The 27,278-nt window shown below is 53.9% G+C and overlaps 1 protein-coding gene across 3 annotated transcripts in view; it reads right to left on the minus strand.

The window, feature by feature from the left end:
- Nucleotides 1–27,278, minus strand: part of KSR1 (kinase suppressor of ras 1) — a 148,835-nt gene that overhangs the window by 4,500 nt on the left and 117,057 nt on the right. Inside the window, exons 7-20 of one of the 3 annotated variants that reach the window (XM_014796380.2) lie at nucleotides 26,369–26,452; nucleotides 24,558–24,619; nucleotides 24,350–24,456; nucleotides 20,911–21,079; nucleotides 18,626–18,667; nucleotides 15,526–15,580; nucleotides 14,638–14,686; nucleotides 13,452–13,831; nucleotides 11,091–11,187; nucleotides 7,618–7,751; nucleotides 6,733–6,864; nucleotides 5,154–5,289; nucleotides 3,609–3,742; nucleotides 653–733 (exon numbers count right to left, since the gene is read on the minus strand). In XM_014796380.2, the coding sequence (XP_014651866.2) occupies nucleotides 653–733; nucleotides 3,609–3,742; nucleotides 5,154–5,289; nucleotides 6,733–6,864; nucleotides 7,618–7,751; nucleotides 11,091–11,187; nucleotides 13,452–13,831; nucleotides 14,638–14,686; nucleotides 15,526–15,580; nucleotides 18,626–18,667; nucleotides 20,911–21,079; nucleotides 24,350–24,456; nucleotides 24,558–24,619; nucleotides 26,369–26,452 (1,662 nt within the window). The remainder of the gene's footprint in view (nucleotides 1–652; nucleotides 734–3,608; nucleotides 3,743–5,153; nucleotides 5,290–6,732; nucleotides 6,865–7,617; nucleotides 7,752–11,090; nucleotides 11,188–13,451; nucleotides 13,832–14,637; nucleotides 14,687–15,525; nucleotides 15,581–18,625; nucleotides 18,668–20,910; nucleotides 21,080–24,349; nucleotides 24,457–24,557; nucleotides 24,620–26,368; nucleotides 26,453–27,278) is intronic. The other 2 variants (XM_087440764.1, XM_087440765.1) reach the window with 2 other exon arrangements.

Raw genomic sequence — 27,278 nt, forward strand, 5'->3', positions numbered from 1 at the left:
CATGCAAGGCAGCCAGGCCTACAACCTACAGAGGGGAAGAGAAGAGGGGAGAGCAGAGTCAGAACCCGAGACCAAAGGGGAGTGGCAGAGGCCTGGCCAGGGCAGAGAGCAGGACACCCTCTTTCCCTGCAGAGAGGGAAAGGGACACCCCGCTCCATCCCAGGCTTGGCAGCAGAGCAAGCTTGGAAGGGAGCCTGGCACAGGGAACCCTTCCCTAGCTCCCCCGGGACACAGGCACAGAATGTTTCTACAGACCCCACTGCCACTCAGCCCCTAACTATCAAAACCGACTTCTTGAAGTTCGCTATTTCTGCTTACTGCATTCCCTTCTTTAAGCTCTGGCCAGAGGACACCCTGGGGACTCAGACCAATGATCTGAGTTCTCTCCCTGCCAGGGAGAAGCCATCATCGGCCACGGTGTGTGGACAAAGGCCCTGCCACATGCTGTGGGTCTTCTCTTAGCCCAGTGAGAGAAACCCAAGCCTGCGAGGCCTTTGCTGGTGGCCATTTCAGCTGTAAGAATGTCACTTTGGTTAATGGGAATAAAACACACAAAGATGGGGAAACTGGATGCAGAGACAGACAGGAAGCAGGGTGTGCAAAGGGATAACCGTAAACAGGCCGAGAATGAGGGAAGTAACAGAAGACACACTATTCCTCCAGAACCGGACAGGAGTTCTTAAAGTCAAGGTGACCGTAACGTCCTTTCCCGTAGTAGCGGCTCCGCCAGCGCCTGGGGGTGGCCCGCAACCATTTCGCCAGGTGTGGGCAGAGCGCAGTCCAGCAGGTGATGGCGTTGGGGACAGGAGGAGGAGCCGCAGGAATCAGGATGGCGGGGAGAGGAGAGGATGACAGGACAGGCCAGCGCAGCAGCCACCCCCCGAAAATAAAAAAGCAACAAGACGGATGGAAAAGAAAAGAGAAAACGAGAATTAGAGGCTGAACGTGTAGAAGTAAAAATCACGAACAGGAAGCTTTGACAGAGACTCATTCAGGTAGGCTGGCATTCTTTCCTGGAAGGGGCTAAAACTGATCGCTTTGGGCAGGAAACAACCTCCATTTGTGACTCAGTTTCCCACCTGTGAAATGAGAAGGTGGGGCTGTCTGGTCCTTATGGAATCTGGAAACATCTCTTGAATGCCAGCACCCACTTAGAGCAGCCTTCTCTTTTGCGGATGAGAAAATCAGGGCCAAGATGTTGAATGAGTTGCCCAAGGTCTGACAAGCCAGACCCTTGAACCTCTCGCAAGTCCAGGAGACCCCAGGCTCCCGGTCAAAGCCCAGCTCCACTGAGTCCTCGTCTGCAGGCCCTTCCTCAAGCTCCCTGGGTGGGCAGAGAGGCCCCGTCCTCATTCCCACAGACGCTGTGCTTTTTCACCGTGCTCAGCATGTTGTGATCATTCCTCGTTCGTTCCTCTATTCAACCGTCAACTCCCCGCTGGCCAGGCCCGGCCCTGGCCTCCTGTCTCCCCAGGTTCTCAGCACTGGCTGGTGAAACCCACATCTCTGATGGTAGCATTGTACCACCCCCCATTTGTACTGGACTCTGACCCATCTTAAGAGCAAAATACTGAATCTAATATTGCACTATAAGTTACAGTATTCCCAACCCCAAACTGCCCTTCCTCCAGACTGTCCCCGCAGCTGGCTTCTATCGGCAAAGTTTTCCCTATTTCTTCTCCAAGTTCTCCTACTTGCATCCTCTGCCCGGGCGACCCATGCCGGGCCTCTCCTTCACCGGCAGCTTGAAGGCTGGTTGGGTTTGTTTTCAAGACGGGGGCTGGCAAATATGTGTAAGCCAAATCCAGCCACAGAAAGGTCTTGATCATTTTAAAGGGTTGTTAAAAAAAAAAAATAAAACAAAAAATGAAGAACACGTGACAGAGCGCATATGACGCATAAGCCTAAAATATTTACTATCTGGCCCTTTCTAGAACAGGAGGAGTGCTGCAGCCACCACACACCTGGGCAGCAGGTGTGAGGCCTGGGCGCAGCTTCTCCAGGGGCTCAGTGGTGCGACTGCAGGGGCCCCACACACCTGCACCCCACACCCCACACACCCACACACGGTGACTGGGTGCCTCAGGGGCTACCTTGGGTATTAGGGTGGGTAGACAGGCCCTTGCCTCCCACTCCCATCAAGAGCAGCTCCACTTTATCTGTTTATGCATTGGGGCTCTGTGTGAGATCTCACTTTCAGAAAGTGCCCTTCCCCTTAAAAAAGTTTAAAACCATTCATCTCATCCAGGGGTCCTGCCACATATGGGCCACCACCTGTTTCTGTACAAGCCAGAAACTAAGAATGGTTTTCACCTTTCTAAATGGCTGGGGGGAAAAAAAACAAAAGAAGAATATTTTGTGACATGTGAGAATTACATGAAATGCAAGTTTCAGCGTCCATAAAGTTACTGGTGCACAGCCAGCCCCTGGTTCTCGCGTTGTCTGCGGCCTCTCCCGCACCAGACAGAGCCGAGTCGTTGCAACAGAGACTGTACGGGGTGGTGTCATCGCTTGGCCCTGCTGCTGGGCACACTGCAGATCCCAGTGATAGGAGCTGTAACTCGAGTTCCCTTCTGGCCCATGAAGCCTAAAATATTTCCCACGTGGCCCTTGACAAGTCTGCCCACTTTTTTTGTGTGTGTGTGAGGAAGATCAGCCCTGAGCTAACATCCATGCCAATCCTCCTCTTTTTGCTGAGGAAGACTGGCCCTGGGCTAACATCTGTGCTTATCTTCCTCCATTTTATATGGGATGCCGCCACAGCATGGCCTGACAAGCGGTGCATCGGTGCGCACCCAGGATCCAGGCTCGGGCTGCCAGCAGCAGAGCGCATGCACTTAACCACTACGCCATGGGGCCAGCCCCTGCCCACTTCTGATCATACCCAACCTCTGCTTTTTAAAGCTGTGGAAACTGAGGCCCAGAACAAGGAAGGACTCCCCAGATTCTCACAAAGGGTTCATGGCAGGGCAGAGGTCTGTTTTCGAGGGTTCTGGCAGAGGGGGCCACACAGACAAATAAAAAAGGGAATGAGACAGAACGCAGAAGAGATGACAGTGGTCTCCACTGGCCAGGTCTCCACCCCTGCACCACAAGGGTGCAAAGGATCGTGTGATTCCCCAGAAGAGGGGAGAGGCTTCTAGCATCAAAGCACTACATAAACCCAGGCCACGTGGTCCCCAAAACAGGTGGCTGATCTGGGGGCTAGAAAGCTCTGTCTTGAGTCTGTGTCACTCTAAGCAACAGCCGCCCTGCTGATTTTGGTGATGCTCTGTGCCCACGCTGCTCTGACTTCCAGCTGGCTCTGTCCGGCCCTTTCCTAGGCAGAATCTTCTTGTCCGGGCCTAGCCTGGGCCCAGTGTCAGCACTGGTCTGCTAACAGTGATATGGAGGTTTTCACAGAGGAGAACTAGAGACACTAGCCTGTCAAAAGGAGTCTCCAAAATAAATGAGGTGAACGAAATCCTAGCATCTCTTGGGTGAGGGGACTAGTCACCTCTGGCTAGTCTGCTTTGGTATTCCCCAGATCAAAGTCCTAGGCAGACAGAGCACACGGTGCCCTCTAGGATGCTTGGCTGGCAGGTTTGCCTCACTGAGGGGGTACTTACTCAGCAGATTTCCAGAAGTGTCCAGGGTGGGAGAGCCGTCGGTTCAACTTGGGCAGTCTCTCCAGCATGTCCATCAGCTGGGTGAAGCTGGGCCTCTCCTGCAGGTCGAAAGCCCAGCAGGCAGACAGGATCTCCTGCAAATGCAGCAGGCAACAGTGGGTGTGAGAGCTGGCTGGGAGGGAGGAGGGCACGGCTGGAGCGCTCTGCACAGGGTCCCTTCAATGCTCTTAAGTACCCCCAGCTGGTGGTCCCGTGAACATCCTGCCGACGTTGAGATGACTGGCCATTGCTGAAGGAGGGCTGAGAAATAACTGACTTTCAGAAGAGTTCTCATGCTTCCAGCTCAAAATGAAGCACATGAGCCTGTCTCCCCTCCTTCCTTCTTAGACCCCCATGGACTAACAGTAACAAAGTTGAATAAACAGGTAATAGGAAAGAGATCAGAAATGGGTTGTTGATTTTTAGAATGGAAAGCGGAAGGCAGCGTGTTGATAGGTGACATGCAGATGCTCAGAATGTGTGCAGGGTGAGGCTGCAACGGAGGTAGAGGACTCAGTGTCACAAGAATGGAGGCTGGAGTGACAAGGACCACACACAGGGCAGCAGTGAGAGTCAGGGGAAAGCCTGCCCCCAGAGGAAAGCCCTTCTCATCTGGCCTTTTGCTGCCTGCTCCCAGGATCCATGCATGTACACAGCATACCCCTTCAGCGCTTCGATTCAGGAGAACTATGGTGACAAAATAGGCCTGCACAAACGATCAGGCAGAAAATGCTCACGTGATAGGGCAGATGGTGACCCTGCCAACACCGTTCATGACTTCAACATGAAATTCACAGCTTAGTTAGCTCTTGACCTGGACAGGTGCCAGGTGATCCCTCCAGATGCTTCCATCCTTAGGCTGCCCAGATAGCACCTGGAGCTCCTTATTAACACCCAGGCTGGCCCCTACGTGCTCCAGTCCTCTCTGATGCCCAAACACGTGGTGATCACTGACCACACTGAAGACATGGACCCCGGGTCCTTTATGCATCACTGTGCCCGGGCAAGGAAACTTACAAGTGCAATGCAGGGAAACCATGACAGGTATTCAGTAACGTGAGGCCAGCAGCTGGATTACGATTTGGCATTTTGAAAACAAATTTGCCGTGGAAACTTTGATTTGTTCTTGAACAGTCGAGAAAAACATTAAGGAGAAAGACCTGATACTACAATAATCCCACTGTTCGTACCTTGTGTAGTGACTATTTCTTATCATCTTCTTTCATGTTAGTAACTTACAGGGCTTTACTATTTACTATCTTTTCATCTCTTAATTCAACTAAAACCATTATCTTTATTTCCTACCATTTTTCTTTTTTTTTTTTTTTTAAGATAATGGTTTTTTAAAGAAAATGGTTGACAGTGGGGGCGATAAAGGACACAGGCCTTTTAGCCAACAGCAAACAGGTCTGCCCGACACACGACTGCCTCTGGGGCAGCCATGTCACGTGCCTGGGCCCCACCCTCTAGTCCTATTCCCCTTTCCGAGAGCAAGCGGCTACTTACAGTGACTTCCTTCCCCAGGCTGACGGAGGCCAGGACACGCTTCATTCCCTCTCCGCTTCCAATTTGCCAGATCAAGGCCTCTGCAGCTTGGTTCTTAAAGGGCCAGTCTCTTGCTTGCAGCTCATACCAAACAGTCCTGTGGAGACCACCCACGCGGCATGAGATCCTGGACGGCTGCGCCCCAGCGCACGCCCGGGGGCTTCTGCTGCCGCAATGCCAGGGGCCCAGCCAGAGGATCCAGGATCCTTCTCCAGCCTTCCTCACCCACCAGGCTTCAGGGACTGCCGTGACAGCGTCCTGGAGGCTCCTCCCGGGCACTACACGATCCATGGCCCTGCGCTCCCACCGTGGTGGAAAGTCTGAGGCGGCGCAGGCTCTGAACAGAGATCCTGGTACAACTGTTTAACCTCAGCGGGGCTGATACCTCCCTCCAAGGTTGTCTGAGTAGTAACAGAAATGCCGCGCCCAGCGCCTGGCACACACGGGTGTTAAGGGGATAGCAGTTAAAGGTCAGGGAGGAGGAGACCACCCCAGATGGAGAGATGCCCAGAGGGGTGACAGCGAGCGGCTCTCACTCAGCCTCTCGACGTCCCCTGGCCTTTCTCGACTCCCCCAGATGGCACCTTCTCCATGAGACCCGCACTGTCTAACGTTGGGCTGCCCATGGGCCACGTGGGGCCACTGAGCAACTGAAACATGGGCAGTGGAACTGAGGTGTGCTATAGGCATAAAATATACACCAGATTTCAGAAACTTTGTAGGGTAAATTACCTCCCTAATTTTCTTATTTGGATAACATGTTGAAATGATAATATTTTGGATATATTGAATTAAATAAAACACATTATTAAAACTGATTTCAGGGGGCCGGCCCGGTGGCGCAAGCGGTTAAGTGCGCACACTCTGCTGCAGCGGCGTGGGGTTCGCCGCTTCGGATCCCGGGTGCGCACTGACGCACCACTTGTCAAACCATGCTGTGGTGGCGTCCCATATAAAGTGGAGGAAGATGGGCATGGATGTTAGCCCAGGGCCAGTCTTCCTCAGCAAAAAAAAAAAGAGGAGGATTGGCAGATGTTAGCTCAGGGCCCACCTTCCTCACACACATACACACACACACACACACACACACACAAAACCTGATTTCACTTCTTTCTTTTTTTTTTAATGTAGCTAAAAGAAAACGTTATATATCTGGCTCACATTATATCTCTATTTTCCTATTGGTCAGCACCCCAGCTCTTCGGGGGGCACTAGAGGCTGGCTGGCAGGACTCCCCACTCTCCCAGGACAGTTCTTGGTTATGTCTGGTGAGCATCCTCACCGGACGATGGATGAGACTGACGCCCAGGGTAAGCATCTTATACAATTACCTAATTCAGTCCCCACGAAACAACTCCATCAGGAAGGTAGCATTATTCTTCCATTCAGGTGGGGAAACAGGAGGCCCAGGGTGTGGTCACTCACACAACCAGCTGCAGAGCCAGGACTCAAAGCACGCCTCCCCTGCCCTGCTGCCAGCAGGACCCTCTCTTTTGGCCACACTTGGCCTCAGGAGGAGGGATGCCAGGGGCCTCCTCACCCAAATGCATAGACGTCAGCAGCTTTGGAGAACGGCAGCTGATCCTCGTCCTTCCCAGGCGTCATCTCACGCACGATCTCAGGGGCCAGGTAGCACAGCCAGTCGTGTGACAGCTTCAGCTGGTTCTCTCGCCTGGAGGCCAAGAAGCCAGGGCAAGGACACGAGGCCTTCAGCCAGCAGCAAAGAGACCCGCCTGGCACACACCTGCCCCAGGGCTGGCACGCCACCCACGCACGGCCCAGGAAGCAGCATGCTGACCCTGCACTTGCAAAGGCACCGGCACTTTGAGGAATGTTACAAGAGAGTGATGACCGGGTTTTTCTAGGAAAGCAGGCCAAGAACGGGCATCAGCAGGGAGCCGCACCTGAAGGTGCCTGATTCTCCACCCTGGGAGAGTGGAGTACCTCTCCATGCAGGAAATCAGATCTGCCTGCAGACCTCACCACCTGGCCTGGGGCTGGCTCTGCAGCCTGGCTGCCACTTTCCCTCCTGGGGGTACCCCGATGCTTGGGGAAGAGCCTCTCTCCCCACCGCCACCCCTTCAAGATTTGGGGAAATAATACCTAAAGCTCTTCCTCATGACAGGGATGTGAACCCTGGTCCCCTGCCCAGGTCGGTGAGCATACAGGGAAAATGCGAGTGAGGGGGCCTAGCCTCCGTGGGGGTCAGTCAGCCTGAGAACCAAGTGCTATGAGGGACCTAAACGTCACCCAAGCCTGATTCTGGACCAGAACCACAAGGGCAGGACAAAGCAAACCTGGCCTCTCCTACAGGGACGTCTGCCCCTCAGCAACAGACAGCAAGAGTGCCCAGACCTCAGGGGGATCTCGGGCCCACCCAGCACCGCCCAGTTCCTCTCTGTCCAGAAGCCCACGGCCAACTCACCGTCCCTCTCGGACCACGCCCGAGATCCCGAACAGCCCAAAGTCTGTGATGACCACTTTGCCATTGTCGTAGAAGACGTTCTTGGATTTAAGATCTTTGTGCACGATGCCCTTGGCATGTAGATATCCCATGCCCTGGAAGACAGCGAGCCTCACATCAGCGGGGAGGGAAGTGAGTGATGATGACTTAGCTTCTGCCCTGGGCCAGGCACTGAGCTGGATCCCTTACCCAGATCCCCTCATTTAATCTTCACAGTGCTATGCAGCATAAGGGTCTCCATTTTACAGGTGAGGAAACCAAGCCTCAGAGAGGGCAGTCACCCGCCCCAGGCCACACAGCAGTTAAGTAGCATTGCTGAGATCTGGTTCCAGCCAAGTCCATGCTCTTTCCATGCCACCGTGCTGTCCAACACCCACCTTATACTTGGATAAAGGTGTGAGGTGTGGAGAAGGTGATGGGTGGGGAGCTGGGGGGTGGGGGAGGGTAATGATACTGTGGGGGATCAGAATTTGCCATCCCAAAACATGTCCCTTTAGCTTGATTATTTTTAAGAACAAAAGACTCAGAAACTCTGACCTTTCCCCTAACTGCCTAAAAGAATTTAAGAAAGAAGGCCTGTCCCAGGAAGGAGCTATCACCACAGATGACTCTGGGTGTGGTAGACTGGAAGGAACCTTGCTAGGCCCATTTTTATCAAAGTTCTCTCTCTTGAGTCACACTGTTTATAGGTGGCCCAGCAAACATTTATCAAACATTTGCTTTTCCATCTCCATGTCAATTGCCTTCCTCCGCTTTAAAGTCCCAAATCACTACCCCCAATGTCCTCCTTTGTCTTTAACTAAAGATGGTATTTAAGGTGGTGGCTTTAGCCATTTTGGCCGGTTACTCAGATTTCCTGGGTTTCTCCCACGTATCCACGTTATTAAGCTTTGTTTGACTTTCTCCTGTTATTCTGTCTCATGTCTTCCTCCCTGCAATACCATCCATGTTAAGTCATAAAGGACCTGAGTGATCTGGGGTCTCTATCAGGCTTTGCACAGCTGGCCTCTACCCTCAGGCTGGGCAAGGGCTCAGGTGGGGAACAGAGAGGAATTCCCACAAAGGGAGTCCCTGAGTTCAGGTGGTCCCAATACCTGTGCTCGAAGGAGTCCTGGACTGAGACTGAAATCTGGGGTCCGAGTTCCATCTCAGCTCGGATTCTAATTCACTGTGTGGACTTAGACACTTGACTTCTGAGCCTCAGTTTCCTCGTCTGTCAACGGAAAGGGCAGGGGTGGGTGATTTCTAACCAACGCTCTATTTGGACTGAACACTGACTGGCCAGGTGTGTGGGACACGGGTGACCTGACACAGGCATGACCTCATCCAAGGTCAAAGCTGTCTTCTAACGCCAAACCCAGGACTCCCGTGTGCCCTGATGCCCTTGGGAACAGGGGCAAGATCCACGACTGAAATGGCCGTCCCTGCCGACTCAGAAAGAGGCACGTGTAAATCCACCTCCCAGTCTCCCACTGGGGTGATTCAGAGTGCTTCATACATCCTGAGAAGTCTCGAGTGAGGGAGAGAAAGGTAAACAACAGGCCATGTTTAGGAAATAGAAAGAACGAGCGTGAGGCAGAACCAGACAGAACTCAGCCGAGGCCAGAGCTCGATCCAAGTGGGTTTGGACAGCGTCAGAGAAGAATCTTCACAAAGCAGATGCTGTCCTGCGAGAGATGGGAGGGTGTGGGGTCCGCTGTGGACCTTTCCCTCAGGCCTGCGGAGAGTTGGCATCCTGCCATGGAAGCAGTGAGTTCAGAAACAGTGACTTGCTCCTTCCCAAAACTCCATCCTGAACGTTAAGACGATCCTTCTTAAAACATCTGCCCATTTCCCAACCCAAACCAAGGCTCAAGCCTTCCTCAGGGGCCAAAGAGAGCCAAAGACCCCACCTTGGATTGAACACAGACCAGCTATGTGACTGAAGACAAGTCGCTGTACCTCTCTGAGCCTTGTTTATAAAATACATGTCACAGCCTCAAAAGGCCAACATAAAGAGAGACAAGATATAAAGCGTCAAGGGCCTGGAACACAGACTCTCCTCCCTTCCCATACCTGCATGGGGATCCCAGAGTGGCCACAAAATTGCAAACCCTCTAACCAAAGGTCAGGCCCCTTTATCATATTTTGAGCCCCAAAACATCAGAGACACATACAAAAGGAAGTGGCTCAGAAGTTCTCAGCAGAAGGGGAAGGACATGGTTTTTCAGCAGGATTAAAACCAAAAAAGCCAGCAGAGGCGGCTTCCGGCTCTGCAGCTCCAAAACCTCTGAGTAACTTTTCTCTTCTGCTCTGGAATCTTCCAGATGGCTCATTCATTCCAACTCAGCCAGTCAGCAACCAGACAGACTCCCCCAGTGCTCTCACGACAAGGAGAGAAAACAGCCTGGGGGAGGAGGCAGAGTGGGGGGAGGACAGAGGAGGAGCAGGGTCTGGCAAGTCTGGGGACAACGGGAAATGGCTGTGACACTGCAGCTCCCTCCACCTTCTCTGAAATGAGACAGACTGCAAACGAAGGCATCAGGGTGATATTTTGGTTTGGGGGGCTTCAAAAGTTTAATTCACTAGTTTAGCCCCATGGAAATGTCAATGTGGAAATCTCAGTTTGTCCATAAAAGTCATCGTGATTTTTATCTTTTCTCTTCTAAAGACACTCAAATAAACCGGACAGAAGGAGGGAGGGAGAAAAAGAAGCGAAGCCAGGAGAAAAGGAAGGAAAGACAGGAAAGAGGCAAAAACTTGGTGGGAGCTGGTAAGAGAAAGCTTTTCAACAAAAACAGGAACCCCTACCCAGCAGTTTTCCAGTTTTTATTTGGGCTTGTTGCTCAATAAAGAAACAAATAAGCTTTTCTTTCATTTTTATTTATGTAAAAAAAGATGAAAGAAAGAAAAAAGGCTGCCCAAGTTGAACCTGAGGGTCTGTCCTCATGAAACTTTGATTTAGAAACTCGAAGGCAGAAAGTGGGGGTGCTGTCACGCCCCCTGGAAGTAGCACCCACCCCCCTCACCAATTCTAACAGACTCTCACCAAGTGCTGGCCCTGTGCCCAAGGCCTCTCCACGGATTATCCCATTTTCACTTGCACCAATCCAGTGAGGGAGGGTACATTGTTATCCTCACTTTACAGGGGAGGAAGCCAAGGCTCAGAGAGGCGAAATGATCTGCCCAAAGTCACACAGCTGTCCAAGATTCAAACTCAGGCCATCGGTCTTTAAAGCCTGCTGCATCCTCCCCAGCCAATTCAATTCCATCAACGCTGAGCAGTGTCCAGCTCTCGGCCCCACGACGAGACCCAAACAGAGGGAAGGAGATGGGGTCCCTCCCTTGAGGTGCCCCAGCTAAAGGGAGAGACAGAGCAGCCACCACCACCGTGAGACAGGCAGACAGAATGGGGGACAGGCAGGACCTCTGGGACCAGCCGGATACCCCTTTACCTTGATGATCTCCTGAGCGATCTGCCTTGTCTTGTTGATGTCCAGAGACGTCTTGGGGTCCCTCACAAACGAGTGCAACGTCCGCCCCTTGCAGAAGCTGTCAAGAGTGGTGGGGTCAGGCAGAGGTCTGGGCCAGTGAGGCCCGATCCCAGCCCTCCTGGACCCTGGGAGGAGCTGTGTCCCTGGCCTCTGGAGGGCTCTCCCCATCCCCTGGACTACGGGCATCAGAATCCTTGTTCTTAACCAAGTCTGATGCCCATTCCTTTGGGGCCTGTGCTGAAGGTGCAAAAACACGCATGTGCACCCCGTTCCCTGAGGCCCAGGGCCTGCCCTCCCTAGAACAGGAAACTCAGTTTACCAAGGCTTCTGGCAATCAGAGCAGCCCACCCTCCAGGGGTTCACGGCAGGAACACAGCGCCTCAAACTCCCAACAGGGAAGAATCTGGCCTTTTAGGGCTATAACCAGGCAACACTGGGGCTCCAGAGCTCACTGTAATGATTTTCATGATGGTTTTTATTATTTTCTGATCACAGGGATTTTACTGTAATTAAGGGCTGTGCAAGGAGGGGGAAGGTGTGGGGGTGGCTGTCAGGGATGTCAAAGCTATTATTGGACGAGGGGCTCACGTTTTGGGATCTCCGCCTGCACTGACTCCTAAAACCCAGGGTGAGGAAGGACCCAGAGAGAATGTGTGGTTCGCTCCCTGCTCCAGGGAGAAGCTGACTTAAACCATCCAAGAAAAGGGGCTAGTTTTTTAGGGAAAGTCTCCAAGGAGATAATATTCTGAGAGCCTAGAGACTCTGAGAACCGGGCGAGGGGTCTGGAATATCGGCTGATGGTTCCTTACCTATGTTCCAGTCCCCCTGCCATATTCTAAAACACGTTACGTTTTTTGTTAACGAATGTTTTGCTATTCTATTCTATGTCTTCCCTTTAAGCAGACTCTAATCTCTTAGAGAACTGGGTGGATGAGAGAGAGAGGGAAGGATGGGTGGACAGACAGCGACTAGGGGCTGGGAGGCTGGGGGTCCTGGAGCTGGCACAACCACAGTAAGGTGCCCTAAAGCATCAAGTTTTCCTGCTTTGGGCTGGAATTTTGTCCCTTTGGTGTGGTGACCTGGTGATCTCACATTGCTCAGGAGTTCTGGTGGGTGGTGACTAATCTGATAAATAAGCAAAATGGAAATTAATTTTTACTTAGTAAATACAGTTTGAGAATGTTTTTTCAAAGCACAGGGTGGAGCTATAGAGAATGTCATCAGAATATTAATGAGGGTTCTCATGGCTGATGGGACGAAAGTGATTTTTAGTTTCTTCCTGACACTTCCACGTATCTTCCAAAATTTCACTAGCCTCATATTGCTTTTCCTGATTTTAAAAGTAAACACCCAACAACTTTTTCAATGCCATGGGCAAAAATCTGCCCGTTTCACAGCCCCTGGTGCTCTGGGCGAATGACACTCTCATACACTGACAGTGGGAGAGGAAACTGATGAACACGTCCTGGAGTAGAAACAGTCGATGGACATGAAATCGTGACGTACGCACACTCTGACCCAGCCCAGCACATATACTCACAGAAGTTCACCAAGATATGGAGATGAGGATGTTCATTATGACAAAGCCTCCAGCAAAAGAGGACCGGTTAAATAAATCAGGGGATGGCCAGAGAGAGGGCCCAGAGCCCAGCTGTGTGACTGTCTTCCCAAATCCACTCCACTCTCAGTGACATCATGTTGGTAGCTTGAAATCAACGGTGGTGAGAGTACTTACACCACAGGACTTGACAGATGCCATAAACCAGGGCTTCCGTCCCCATCACCCGAGAGCTGGTTGTTAAACATTTACCAGCACACCACTAGGTTCAACTAGGTGATGGGAACACTGGGCAGGTATCACCAAGAATACAGTAGACCTCAGCTCTGCATTCAGGTGACGAAAGCAAGGTGTGAACCAGTATGATTTTTGCTGTGTATTTTTACAAAGGAATAGATAAATAGTTATAAACCATGAGTACAGGGAAACTTTATCTTAGCAGAAGGCAAGATAAGGCACTGGTTACAGTATCTGCCTTTGGGGAGGAGCACCCAGCTGGGGTGGGAGGAGACTGGTTTTCACTTTGTACTTTTCTGGAACGTTTGAATTTCCTCTCTCCTTGGAAAGGTATCATTTTATTTATTTATATTTTAACGTCAATGGGGTTGTGTGCATGGGGAAATTATACTCATTTTTGGTTTTCTTCTTTGTACCTGTCTACATTAAAACGCCCATGCCCTCCAGGGAGTCCACACAAGTAAGAGGCCCCCCAGAGAAGACGGGGGCAAGGTGGCCACCCCAGTGAGGGCCGGGGGCTGGGTCACCTGGTGATGATGGCCAGGTGGGGGGGGTTCATGCAGGCCCCCATGAAGAGCACCACGTTCTCATGCCGCGTCTGCCGGTAGTTCATCACCTCCTTCTTGAACAGCTTCAGGTGGTCCTGGTTGTGGCCGTCCATCTCCAGCAGGCGGATGGCCACCTCGCCGTGCCAGCGGCCGCGGTGCACCCGGCCCCAGCGGCCCTGCCCTATGGGCTCGCCCAGCTCCACCTGCTCGAAGGGGATGTCCCACTCCTGCAGGTACACGCTGGTCTGGCTGGCCTTGCGTGAGATGGGGCCCCGCCAGGGCCGGCGAGAACTCGGCAAGTCGTCCAACTCGTCCTCGTCATCTTCTGCCTCGGACTTGCCGGCCTCCGGCTCCTCGGCCTGGAAGGAGAAGAGGAAGGAATGGAGTGGGCAGCAGATCTGGGCTCAGCTGACTTCCCTTCCCTGGAGCCCCAGCCAGGTAAGCGAGGCGAGAGGCATGGGGTCAAGAGGCCCGGGTTCTAGTCAGGCTCTGCACTGGCTTGCTGTGGACAGTGGGTGGGTCACTTGGCACCACAGGGCCTCAGTGTCCTCATCAAAATATGGTACTTGGCCCAGCTGGGCCCTGAGGCCCTTCTTCCCACTAGCGCTCCGCTCCGAGATCTCTATCAGAGATATCCGATCACTAGGGAAGAGCGTTAACATCCCCTAGGATGAAGAACTTCACCGCATCATCCTTTCTGCATATCCGTTTGTTTAAACAGAGTTTCTGACTCTCCTCCGGGTAGGAATAAATCAGTCGGCTAATGTTCTCTAAGCCACACTGCATCGCAGGGAGCCAGGCTCAGCTGACACTTTGGGTCAAGGGTCAAGAGAGGGGTTCTTGGCCCTGGCTACAATCAGATTCATGTGGGGAGCTTTGACAACATACAGATACCTGGCCCACCCCAGCCTGACTGAAGTAGAGTCTCCAGAGCTGGGGCTGGGAGTGGGAACCATGCGAGTTAAGAGCTTACTTTAGCCTCAAGACCAGAAAAGCAAAAGGAAGCTTGCTTCGTGCGTTCCTCATTGTTCTTCCCCGTGTCGGCTGCAGCAGACCCTGGGGACAACGGCCTGGCACCCACACACTCCCCAGACCCCTGTGCATGCTGAGACGGGGAGAGGAGAGAGAAGGCACGGTCCACAGCTTGAGTGTCACCCTCACTCACCTCCACTTCATGATCCCCCAACACGTCTGCTTTTGGTTGGTCATCGAGCCTAGGAGTAAAACAGGGTTTGTCACGGAGACCCTGAGGGTGGGCCACTGGCTCTCAGCTGGGCAGGGGACTCCCCGTGTGAGGTCTGGGACAGGGCCACCAGGCCTGGATTCTTACTTTGACCCACTTGGCTGGGGGAAAGGCAGTCTGGATGCTGTGGAAACAGTCAGGAGGCTGAGGACAAGGCCCCATTTCCCTTCTTCGGCCTCGGCCTTCCCCAGACTAACCTGAGGGTGGTGGGGGATGAGGGGTGGGCAGTAAGCACTAAGGCTCTTTCAAATCTGACACCCAGTACGAGGGTTCTGAGCATATGCACAGGACTTGAAATTCTACTTGATCACTGGTTCTGTCACTTCCTAGCTGTGTGACTTGATGTAATTTCTTAACTTCTCTGGGCTGGCTTCCTCATCTGCAGGTTGGGATGACATCTACCTCAATACCTTCTTCATCAGGCTGAGAACCGTACAAGGGAACGTGAGTCAGGTGCTCAGCATGGCCTGACATGGAAAACGGGCCCCATAAACAGGAGCTATTTTTAGAAAGTTTCTCTAACTCGAGTGCCCTTTGCCCTTCCCTCCCGGGTCACGAGACCGCTCCAGGTTTACAGCCCCAATCAATGGTGACTGCCCCAAAGGGAGGCAAATAAAACCCTTCTGGCTGAGTTCACTGGTCCAGATGGTGAATGAGCCCAAGGAGTCTCCCCCAGGCTGGCCCAGCTACATGGCAACGTCCAGAGTGGGAGGGGAGAGATTTCAAGGCAGGGTGGAAGCTGCTCGGGGATGTGGGTCAGCTTCAACAAGTCTCCACGGAGGAGCAAGGGGACAGAGCACAGGGACCTACCGGGTGCTGTCCGCTGCCTCGGGGAACGGGGCCGCCTGCGGAAACGCTGAAATGTCTGGAGGAAACAAAAGCGCACACATAGCATGAGACCACCGGCCCACTCCCCGCAAAGGACGCAGTGCTTGCAAACCCTGGACACACGGCAGTGGGGCCTCCCTAGAGGCCCGCACGGGCTGCACGCGTGTTCCCCAGGCCACTTCCACTCGGGCTGACTTCTGCTTTTCCTGAAACCCAACATGGACGCAGCCTCCCCAGCTCTTGGTTTTGTCCACACAGCTCTGCCCCGGGAAGGGACTCCAGGTGGGCGGGGAGGTTGAGGCTTCTTGGTTAACACCACTCCCCTGCGGCCAAGCAGCCCTGAACAAGCAAGTTGTAAAAGCAAACCGGGCTACTGTTTACTGGACACGTGGGCTAGGCCCCCCTTCTGCTGGGAGGCAGGGGCTAGTTGCAACAACCCGGGAACTGGTGAGACTCCTTCACTCAGACCAGCAGAGGCAGGAGGCAGGCCTCACAGGTGGCTCGTTAGTGACACCTGGTGCCTGGCACAGCTGCTGGGAATTTCTGGTGCGAGCCATCAGCTTCTGGGTTTAGGTCTCAAGGGAGAGGAAGAAACGCACAGTCTACACATCAGGGGCCCCAAGACTGCGCAGTGAGGGGCTTTCCCAGTTTTAGCACTGAAAGTCCCACATTCGGGGACCACTAGACAGATGGTCACCCCAGTGTGGAACCAACGTGTTAATGGCCAAACCCTCCATGGCTGCTTCATTCGGGGACCACTAGACAGATGGTCACCCCAGTGTGGAACCAACGTGTTACTGGCCAAACCCTCCATGGCTGCTTCTGCCGCTGCCTCTGCTCTCTCCAGCCCCCTCTAATTGCACTCAGGGAGGCCGCGGCCCCAGGGCCGGGTGGGCCCTCCTTTTCTCAGCAAAAGGAGACTGGAGGTGGCAGTGGCTCCAGCTAATCAGCGGCCTCTCCCTGCCTTCTAGGACAAACAGTCTCCCCATCGGCCATCAAACCTCCCTCCACCTCCCTCCAGGGCTTCCTCCAAGGCCACCCTGAAGGTCCTCTGAACCAGGGTTCTCAACATCTCTGTGACCCCACAGAGTTGGAGAATCTGAGAGAGGCCGTGGGCCTTCCTATTAGGGAAATGCACACATGCACGCAACCTCCTGTGCACAATTTCTGGGGGATCCCAGCCCCTGGAAGCTTCTGCCAAGGCCTCCTCCAGACACCCCAACGTTGAGTCCACAGACTTCCAGGGGCGGCCTGATGTTTCTACCCCTCCAAGGCTGCTCAAATGTTTCCATAGAAGAAACACACACGTGTAGGGGGTGAAGAGGTGGGGGTTCAGGGAGAAACAGAACCCCAAGGGGGAGGGCAAAATGTCTCTAAGTCTCATACTTTTCCTTAACCATCAAGAGTATGATTGGGCCGGCCCGGTGGCGCAAGCAGTTAAGTGTGTGCACTCCGCTGTGGCGGCCCGGGGTTTGCAGGTTCAGAACCCCGGGCGCGCACCAACGCACCGCTTGTTAAGCCATGCTATGGCGGGGTCCCCTATAAAGTAGAGGAAGATGGTCACGGATGTTAGCTCAGGGCCAATCTTCCCCTCAAGAAAAAAGGGGAGGATTGGCATCAGATGTTAGCTCAGGGCTAGTCCTCCTCACAAAAAAAAAAAAAAAAAAAAAGAGTGTGTTTCGCAATCTGCTCCAAAATGTGTCCATGTTTGTTTTAATAGAAATATATTCCCCTCCCCTCCCCTTTGACATATCTTCAGAGTAAGATAGACCCTTCTGGAAGAAGAGCCACGTTTTCCCAATGCTCTCGGGTGCTCCCCTGTACGCCATCCTAGAGCCAGTAACAGGAAGACTCCTGGAGTGGGGACCGCAGCAAAAATGGGTGTGAAGCCACAAAGGCAGCTCAGGGAGCCCAGCCAGCCTGCATACGCCTGCAAAACCACATGGGTGGTCCTGTAAGGACTAACGCATGCTCCACGTCACTCCCCTCATGGAGCTGGGCTGTGGGATAGAAAAGCCTGGAATAATCAAAATACCATGACTTCAAGACAGGCCTGTTTAACCCAGGAAAAAAACAACTAGCTACCGTCTTTGTCTAAAACACACAGAACCTTCACATGGCTCAATTAAGAATTAAAGTTGCTGGGGCCGGCCGGGTGGCATAGTGGTTAAGCTCGCACGCTCCACTTTGGCGGCCTGGAGTTCGCAGGTTTGGATCCCGGGCGCAGACCTATGCACTGTTTACCAAGCCATGCTGTGGTGGCGTCCCACATATAAGGTAGAGGAAGATGGGCACGGATGTCAGCCCAGGGCCAATCTTCCTCAGCAAAAAGAGGAGGATTAGCAACAGATGTTAGCTCAGGGCTAATCTTCCACACCAAAAAAAAAAAAAAGAAAGTTGCAGCTTGTCACCTTCAGCTAGAAAAATAAGTACCTATCGTATAAACTCCTTAGAGGCAGGATATGGTCAAAAGCAAAGGTTGGCACGTAGCAGGTGTGCAAAACAAGTTTTGCGGAAGGGAAGGAACGAGATCATCTTACTGAGTTGAAAAGTTTTTGCTTTAAACTTTCTGCACTCGGGCATGTCCAACAATGGCCAGCAGATGGCGCTGTGCAGCAAGGCTCTGGAGCGAAGCCCACTGAGTGAGCGAAGCCGGCAGACCTTCCCAAACTCGCTTCCCCTTCTGTAAGATAGCGTAGCAGTTTCCTTGTCATTATGTAGGGGAAGATTTTGTGACAGATGCTCGTAAGGCATCAGCAAAAAGTCCTTTCCCCCCATGCTGCAAACTGAGTTTCTGCCACTTCCTGGCTGTGTGACCCTGGACAAGTTGCCTGCAGCCTCTGTGCAAGAGGCCAGAGAGGATGGATGCCGAGGTCCCTCCCAGCAAGGCACTGCCCCTGTGGAGGGCCAGCCTCAAGGCTACTCCTGCCCCCCTGCCCAGCCTCGACAGTCAGTCAGCTCTCAAAACAGGTGGGTGTGAGGCTCAAGCGCCTTCAAGATGCCCAGGGAGAGGGCACCCAGGTGGGCTGGACAGAGGGGGTCACGGCGAGGTGCAGTTAGTGGGACCATGCAAACGACTCACCTGGAAAGATAAACTGCTGTCTATGATGAATGAAGTAGGCAGCTTTAAACAGAAGAGGAGGTGAGTCACACACACAGAACAGCAAACGCAGCGAGGGAGGAGGCGACACAGGCATGGGCTTGGGAGAGAGGGGCTGGTTATCGGGCTGTGGCAGCACCCCCCACCTGCCCTGCCCCGGGTGGGCCTGGCCAGGACAGGGTGATTCATGCAGGAAGGAGAAAAGAGCTGGGGAAAAACAGGTGCCAGCAGGAGGCCCCAGGAGTAGAGGGGCTCGCACTGGAGGACTGGGGTTTGGAGACGAGTCCCCGCAGCCACCCTGCTGCAGAGCCCGGGTGGAAGCTATTCGCCTCCCAGGCCCACTTGTCCTCTGTGAAATGTGCATGAGCCCAGGAGAGTGAAATACAACGGGGAGAAAAACTGTGATTCTGAAAACGTTTTAATAGTGCTGTGTGCAGAAGAATGGTCTCCCCCTCGACCCCACATTCACACCCGGAGGAGCTGAGGCTTCAGTGACTGGGTCTCACCACTAGGGGGGAAAAATCCTCTCTTAAGGATGATTGAAGGGGACATGCTGACTTGTCTGGGGACTCGGACACAGCATGCTTCTCACCCCAGTCCTGCCACTTATGAGGCTCTGGGACCCTGGGAAGTTGGTGAACCTCTCTGTTGTCATATTGTAAAAGGAAGTATAAAATTTCCCCAGGTTTATCCTCCAGAATAAACTGAAATGCTCCGGCACAGTACAGAGCAGGTGAACAGCAGAAGTTCCTTCCCCAGATTAACCGCTGGACCAGCCCAGCCCGGGGCGCTGCCATGATCAGAGAGATAACAGACCCTGAAGAGAGTGGGGGCTCTGTGCAGGGGACAGGGAGGGCCCAGCCCGAGGACACCAGGGAAAGCTGAGATGCTCTGGCTGACATCAAACAAAGGACTTTTTCTGTGGCTGTTGTTTTTCAAACAGGTCCTTCCTTTCAGAAAAACCCAAACTAGGAGGTTTAGCAAAAGGCCCGGTTTCAGAGCATAATAATGACACAGCAGTACGGGAGAGGATGTTAATCAAGTGGGCCATCGCCCAACTGCAGGGAAGGGAGGGGTGCACTCGGGCGATGCATCAGTGTCAGGAGATATCCAGCCACGTGCGTGTTAAGGCAAATGGACAGGCAAAAGAGAAAAAAGATTCCTACAAAATCTCGGTCTCTCACGGTCCCCAAAAGAAGGCCCTGGAACCCTGGTGAGATGGGCCCAGAGAGGCTGCCCAGCCTCTTGCTGGCTGTGTGTGGCCCCAGCCAGGGGTTCCCTGGCACAGGAAGAGCTGTGCCTCTGTCCTCCTGGGCCTGGAGCCCCAGGGGCCAGTGACAGGTGGGGCCTGACCCCGACTCCACAGGCTGAAGCTGGCAGCAGGCCTGTGGCTGGGCCTGGAGCAAACTGGAGCGTCCCAGCCACCCCCCTTCCCCCGGGCTGCCAACTGAAATACACCAAGGGCCAGGACCCACTGTGAGGAGCTGTCAGGGAGGCCAAGGCTGAGGATTGGTCCTGAAATGGACAAGTGGGCTTCGCTCTGCTCCATGGGGAGGCGGGACACCCCAGGCCTGGCCGAGAGGCGGGGGATCCAGCCCATACAGACCCCAGGGCAGCCGGGGCTGTGGTCGAGTCAGAGGTCAGCACGGGCTCAGGTGGGCTCCAGCACGCACTCTCCTGCGGGCCTCAGGGTCCTCATCCACACAGGGGATCACCTAATTCCAACCTCACGTGGTCTCGTTTCATGGAAAAGGGAACAAAAGCTCCCCTTTAAGTAGCTTGTCCAGATCACAGAGCAGGCAAGCCACAGAGCCCCGGATTCCCTCTTTCAGGCCTCGGGGCTTCCCCCAGCTCCCTGTGCTGCCTACCATGCTTCCTGGGAGCTCAGAAGCCCTGAGGGAGTGAATTATGCCCAGGAGGAGCCACCCCATGCACACGAGCGCAGTGTGATTACATCAAGAACCCAGGCTTCATGTCAGACTTGGATTGGATCCTGGCTCTGCCACTTACATGCTATACAGCTCGGGACAAGCCAATTCCTCTCTCCGAACCTCAGCTTCCCCATCTGTAAAATGGGTGCAGTAACAGCATCTCCCTCAGAGTTTTACCAAGTTTAAATACAGTAAGGTACTTGAGCTCAGCAGTGTCTGGCTCCCAGCAAGTGCTCTACATGGTGGCAGTGTATGACCTGGAGCCTGCCAGCGTGTGCTGAGAAGGGGCATCCGACCCTATCCCTGCGGGCCCAAAAAAGCCCCGAGGTGTGGTACCTGGGAAGTTGAACCTGCTGTCCCGCTGGCCGGGCGAGGGGTTGGGGGGTGTAGTGGCACTCGATGGGTTGGATGACGTCGGGAAGGGCGCCGGCGAGGAGGGCGTGGAGGACGTGGTGGAGGACGGGTTGCTGCTGGAGTCCAGGTGGTTCATGGCTGGAGAGTGCTCCTGCAGGACCAGAGACGTGGGAGGTGGGCAGAGACGGTCACTGCCTGCCCAGCCTGCCTTCCTCCCCCCATGCCGAGATCCCCCCTTTCCCGTCTAAAGATGAGCAGGTCAGCCCAGGGCATCCTGATACTTGACCAGTCTAATACTCGAGGGAAGGAGGGCACAGAGAGACCCTCACCTCAACACCCATCCCCTAGAGGATGCCTGCTCCTCTTTCTTATTTCAGCTCAAAGATACTTTTCTCCCAGGAGCCTTTCCTGAGCCCTGGCTGGGAGCATGCTCCTCCTTTTTATCCTCCCACAGCTCCCAGCATTTTCATCAGGGCACCTGAACTACGGTTTGAGGTTTGTCAACTGCGAGCATCTTGGGCGGTTTTCTGAAGACTGTCTCTCCCACCACACGGTGTGCCCTGTGTGGGCAGGGACCACGGCTGCTCACACACACCCAGTGCCTGGCTCAGAGCCAGGCTCACGGCAGGGTCTTTTCATGAATTAAATTCAGCCTCTGACAAGTGTTTATTTTGTGTGTGGTACACAGCAGGTACCTAATAAATGCTCCCTCCACTCTTCTGCAGACCTGCTGGCAAGGACCACCCAGTGGTTGGGCCCTAGCAAGGCCAAAGGACCACCTGAGAGAGGCTACAGGGAACTGATTCCACGTGAGGTGGGACCCTGGACCTGACCCACGTTTCCCAGACCCACACACCGATCCTCAGGGAGTGGGGAGGAACGCCTTGGTCAGAAGAGTTGGCGCCAAGTTGGGTTCAATGCTAAGTTCAACTGGCTTCTCTTCCACAGGCTCTAAGGGCCCTGGGGTGTGTGTGGACTCTGGAACCACCACAGCCGACACAGTGGCCTCCCTGTCCGGGGACAGCTAGTGCCTCCTGGTGCCAGGCTGAAGCGGGGGAGGGAGCTGGGCCCCCTGAGCCCTCACTGCCCCCGCTCACACTCCAAGGCCCCAGACCCTCCATCCCATTGCCTGGGCAGGGGGAGTGGCTGCGAGGCAGGCTGAATCCCAGCTCCTCCACTCAGCCCCTGCGTGACCTTGGACCAATCGCCCCACCTTTCTGAGCCACAGTGTGTCATCTATAAAGCAGGGTATCAGCTGCTGCCTCACAGGGCTGTGCATTTGCTCAACGTTCAATACAAATGTTTCCTCACTGCCTACTGTGTGCCAGGTGCCAAGGCAGGCGTCAGGGGCCCGGCAGGAGCAAGATAGCATGGCCCTGCCCTCCTGAGCACACACGGGGGCATGGGGACAGACAGCAGACAGGCAGACAGACGACTACACCCCGCGACGACCGGTCGTGAGACATACTGGGAAGGGAGTGGTGCAGCCAGGGGGCCCACCCCTCAGACATGTCCAGGCAAGGCCTCCCTGAGGGGGAGGGTGGTGTGAACGCCGGGAAGAGTGTTTCAGGCAGAAGGAAGAGGGGGCACAAGAGCCCCAAGACAGGAACGGGCAGAGCCTGTCTGAGCAAGGAGTGGAGAGGGTGGCTGGAGAAGAGGTCAGAGGGCCAGGCCGGCCCTCGTGAGATCAATGGGATAAACACAGCCCTTAGCACAATGCCCGGCTCCTAGTGAGAACTGAGTACCTGTGAGCTCGTGTTATAATAACGACCATAAACGGGGGATAGCGGAAGGATGATACTCGGTTGCCCCCCCAGGGAGATGAGAGACTGTCAGGCACCACCCAGAACTGTGCCGGTTAAGGGCCAAGCAGGAGGGGCTCGTGAGGAGGAGGGACCCTGAGTGGGTTGAAGAACTGACAGGAGGCTGAGGGGTGGGTGTCCAGGGGGGTAGAAATGCAGAAGCAAATGGCCAGGGCATGGATGGACAGGAGGCGAGCAAGGGGTGTGCGAGAATAGTGTAAGGATGGGGATGCACTTAGTGTAGCTGGAGAGGAGACGGCAGGCACAGAAACAATGTTGGCGAGGTGGGGAGTGGCAGCCTGGGGGGGCCTGGCATCCCACCAAGGAATTGCACCTGTCTGTGATAGGCAGGAAACAAACACAATTGACCGATGGTACTGCTCCTGATGAGCAAGTTCACGAACATTATCTTGTTATCCTTACAACACCCTGTGAATGAAGCACTATTATCCCCACTTTACAGACAGGAAACAGGCTCAGGGAGGTCAAGTCACAGAAGCAACAAAGGGCAACAGCTGGAACTCAAACCCAGGGCCGTGGATCGTGTCATCCTTCCACTCCACCTCTCCATTCCTGGCAGGAATGCCGCCATCGGGGGAAAATGCGATGACAGGCAGAGAGGCAGGAAAGAAGACACAAGTGGGCTCCTAAGAGATATGAGGTCCGGAGCAGTCGGCCTCCCTTGTTTGACAATAAGAGGCGGCCCTGGACCCTCCGGGAGCAGCCCCCCAAGCTGCATCTTCAGGGTCCCCAGTGTCAACTGGACATGTCATTTGCCTCTTCTCTCTGCCCAAACCTCCATCCAGGCTGGACCAAGCCACTGAAGGCCAGCCACGGCCACGGAGCAGCCGTCACATGCCCCCTCAGTAGGGAGGCAAGTACGCTACACCCTGGTCTAGGGCTGGGACACAACACACTTGGAAACACCCAAAGCAGCCTGGGGTGTGGGGGCGGGGCGAGGCCACCTGCTGTGTGGTCACCAGGACAGGGGCCACTGTCAGAAGCCAGGAGCACAGGTGCCTTGCAGATACCACACACACCTGTGCACGGGGGCCCGTGACAGGTCTGCGGACCCTCCTGGGGGACACAGGCCTTCGAGAATCTGTCTAGCTGCAGAGGACGCCTGTCTGAACTAGCAGAGAAGCCTGACCCCAGGCTACGTAAAGAAATGAGCTTCCGTGTATTACATTTGAAGGTGCATTTGCTGCACTGTGACTGAGGCCCGGGCTCCAGGGCTGGGCCTGCCTCTCGCTCCTGGGGGACCCCATGCTCAGTTTCCTCATCCATAAAATGGAGGTAATATCGATATGTGCCTCTCAGAACTATTGTGAGGGTCAAATGAAGTACCAATGGACAAGTTCCTGACTCACAGTAAGTGAAGTATTAGCTCAAAATAGGGGAGGGGGGTCCCCGGCAAGTAACTACGATCTGGACATAAATGTGAAGTCTGCTCAATGGCTACAGACAGACTCCCTGAAGGCCACCCTCTGGCCATGGATCGCGGATCATGTGTCAAGCCTCCCCGCTGCACCTCCACATTAGGGGTGCTTTACAGAAAGAATTCTGGAGGGTGTTCTCCTGGGAGAAGCAGCAGACCCCCAGGCCATCCCCCAGCGTACCTTCTTTGTTAGCGCTTTGGGGAGGGTTCCGAAATGGGGTTCGGCGGCTCTGTCCACCGGGTTGTTGATGTCCGAGGGGACAGATTCTGTCCTCCGAAGCTTAGGTACTGTTCAAAAAGAGGGGGGGAACCATCAGCAGGGAAGAGATCAAGCTCAAGAAAGATTCACCCAGACTCAGAAGGCGGAGGAGAGAGGTCCGAACACTCACGTGGCAGGAAGGATATTCTACAGGCGGGGGCTTCTTTTGTACACTTGTTATGACACTTCAACCTGGAAGAGAAGGCAGGGTCAGCGCCGGGAGGGCCACGCGGGCTCCCAGGGCCCCCGAGGGGCTCAAGCATTGGCTGGCAGCGTGGGCAACACTCACCCACGACTGCCTCCATTCCCACAAGTTTCTCAACAAACGTTAGTGCAAAAGTGTAGACCATCCTGACGTTAACAGCACTAGCGGCTACCGTATATTGAGCACTACCACATTCCCACTGCTGTCCTCCCCATCTTCACAGCAAAGCGGGGTTGACTGTACCCATTTTAACTTGACACGTACGGGTCCCACTGCTGTCCACCCCATCTTCACAGCAAAGTGGGGTTGACTGTACCCATTTTAACTTGATGCGTACGGGTCCCACTGCTGTCCACCCCATCTTCACAGCAAAGCGGGGTTGACTGTACCCATTTTAACTTGACGCGTACGGGTTACGCATCTATGTCTCTTTTCTAAAGAAAAGGAGACACTCCCGCCACGTTCAGAACGCTCAAGACAAATCTGAACTTACATAAAAGGTGAACTGGAAGGAGAATGTTTGCATTACCAGAGCATTGCAGAGATGTGAGGGGCAGCCCCTCCCACTACGTCCCAGCATGGGGCCAGGGGGTCTGAGGGTCAGAGTGGCCGGGAGTGGAAGGGGCTGAGTTCTCGGGTTGGTCCTGCCTGCTGCACCACGTCTTGGGGGTCCCATCCATCAAATGGGCTGACAGTGGGGCCCTACCACCCTCACACTGCCATTGCAGGAGAGCACGAGGCTCAAGGTCACCCTGTGCTCTCCGCATGAATGGCATTACTTGACAGGGATCCCGAGGTCCCCAATTTAAAGCCAAATGGCATGCGCCACAGTGGACCTAGACTGGGGAGAAAGCTCTGGCATCTCCTCGGTGGTCGGGAGAGTCATCAGGAAACACCATTTATCCAACTGACACACAAAAGACCTATCACCTGTGGTGTGTGGGAGGCCAAAGGCTTTTATTACACACACTAGCTCAGATTCTTGGAGCAATCCTGATGGACAAAGAGAGCTAGAATCATCTTCCCAGATGTACAAATGACAAAAATGGGGCCCAGAGAGGGCAAGTACCTTGCCCCAGGTCACACAGCAATGCAGGGGTAAAGTGGGCAGGGAGCAGAGACTCCAGGTTCACCCTCTGTAAGACGAGGGCAGCCAGACAGCAGGGGACGGACTCTGATCATTCCTCACTGTTCCCTATCCTTGCCATTCTTTCCCACCAGAAACCACAATGGTAGGAAAAAACAAAACTGGATTGTAGAGAATTGACATTCTCCTCCATTCTCCTCTTTTGTAAGTACCATGAACCATCTCTCTGTTCTTACCAATGCCTATCTCCATTTCCCATCCCTTGTGTGCTAAAATGTAAGGCTCAACTTCAGAACTCCTTATAGTTTCCAGAATAGTCCTCCCATTCCTCTCTGCCTTTGTACAAGATATTCCTTGGGTCTGGAATTCTCTTTCCTCCTTGGTCCACCTGGCAAACTTCTATTCATCCTTCAAACTCCACCTCAAATATCCCCTTCTTCTGGGAGTGCCTTGCTTGATGCTTCCTTAATCTCCCTAGAGATGGCTGATCCTTCTCTGGTGTGCTGAATGGGATTACGAACAGCAGGTTTAGGGGAACTCCTTTGAACTCTGACTTGACCAAGGCCAAGAATCAAGCAGCAGGACTATTATTAAACTAAAAATGTCGAGATTGCTCCCCTCCCCCAACACTCCCGCCCTCCCCCATCACCTGCAGTGCTTGCACTTCACTCCAAACATCATGCTCTTCTGGCACACGTGGCAGACCTGCGACAGCCAGGACTTGGTGGAGAACCTGCAGGGGGTGCACACACAAGAGGCTCACATGGGCGGGAGAGCAGAGCCTCAGGGGTCCCCACACAGCCCCAGGGAAACCAGGAGACTTGGTTCCAACCCAGAGCTGCAGGCGCCCTCTCGCAGGGAGGGCAGGGACACTGGGGGCCACTGCTTCCCCCCAGGCATTCAGATTTCCCAGCCACAAAGGCATCACTGTCAAAATCCCAAAGCTGGTGTGGTCACTGATGTCAGCTCTCTGGCAGGCACCCTGGCAATAGCAATCAAAATGACAAGTGTGCATAGCGAGCAATTCTAGTCTTAGGAGTTCACCCAGCAGATACTCCCATGGGTGTCAAACGATGTATGGACAAGGTTATCCCCACAGCATTTCTGTAAAGGCCTAGAAACAACCCACACTGGTCAGGAGTGCAGGTGACTGACTACATGAAGTACGGTCCAGCCACACAACTGAACACCGTGCAGCCAGGAAACAAAATAAGGAAGCTCTCTGGGCAAGTATGGAACGAACTCCAAATGACACCATCTGTGATAACAGTGAGGGCCAATACTATATGACTCCATTTACATGAAGTTCAAGTACAGGAAGATCTAACCTAGGGTGACAGAGTGGACAGCACCCTCTGGGTGGCAGCACTGTCGACTGGGCAGGGCCAACAATCACTTTCCAGGGTGCTGGAAAGCTCTGACTCTTCATCTGGGGGGTACACATGGGCGTCTACATATGTAAAACTTCATCTGTGCACTTAGCTCTGTATAAATTACGTCCCAATTTAAAAAAGGAAACAAAGTATAGAATAATGTGTATAATATATGCAGTATTTGTG

The sequence above is a fragment of the Ceratotherium simum genome, chromosome 16 (genome assembly GCF_057802395.1).
Source record: "Ceratotherium simum simum isolate JZ-2026a chromosome 16, ASM5780239v1, whole genome shotgun sequence".
Lineage (NCBI taxonomy): Eukaryota > Metazoa > Chordata > Mammalia > Perissodactyla > Rhinocerotidae > Ceratotherium > Ceratotherium simum.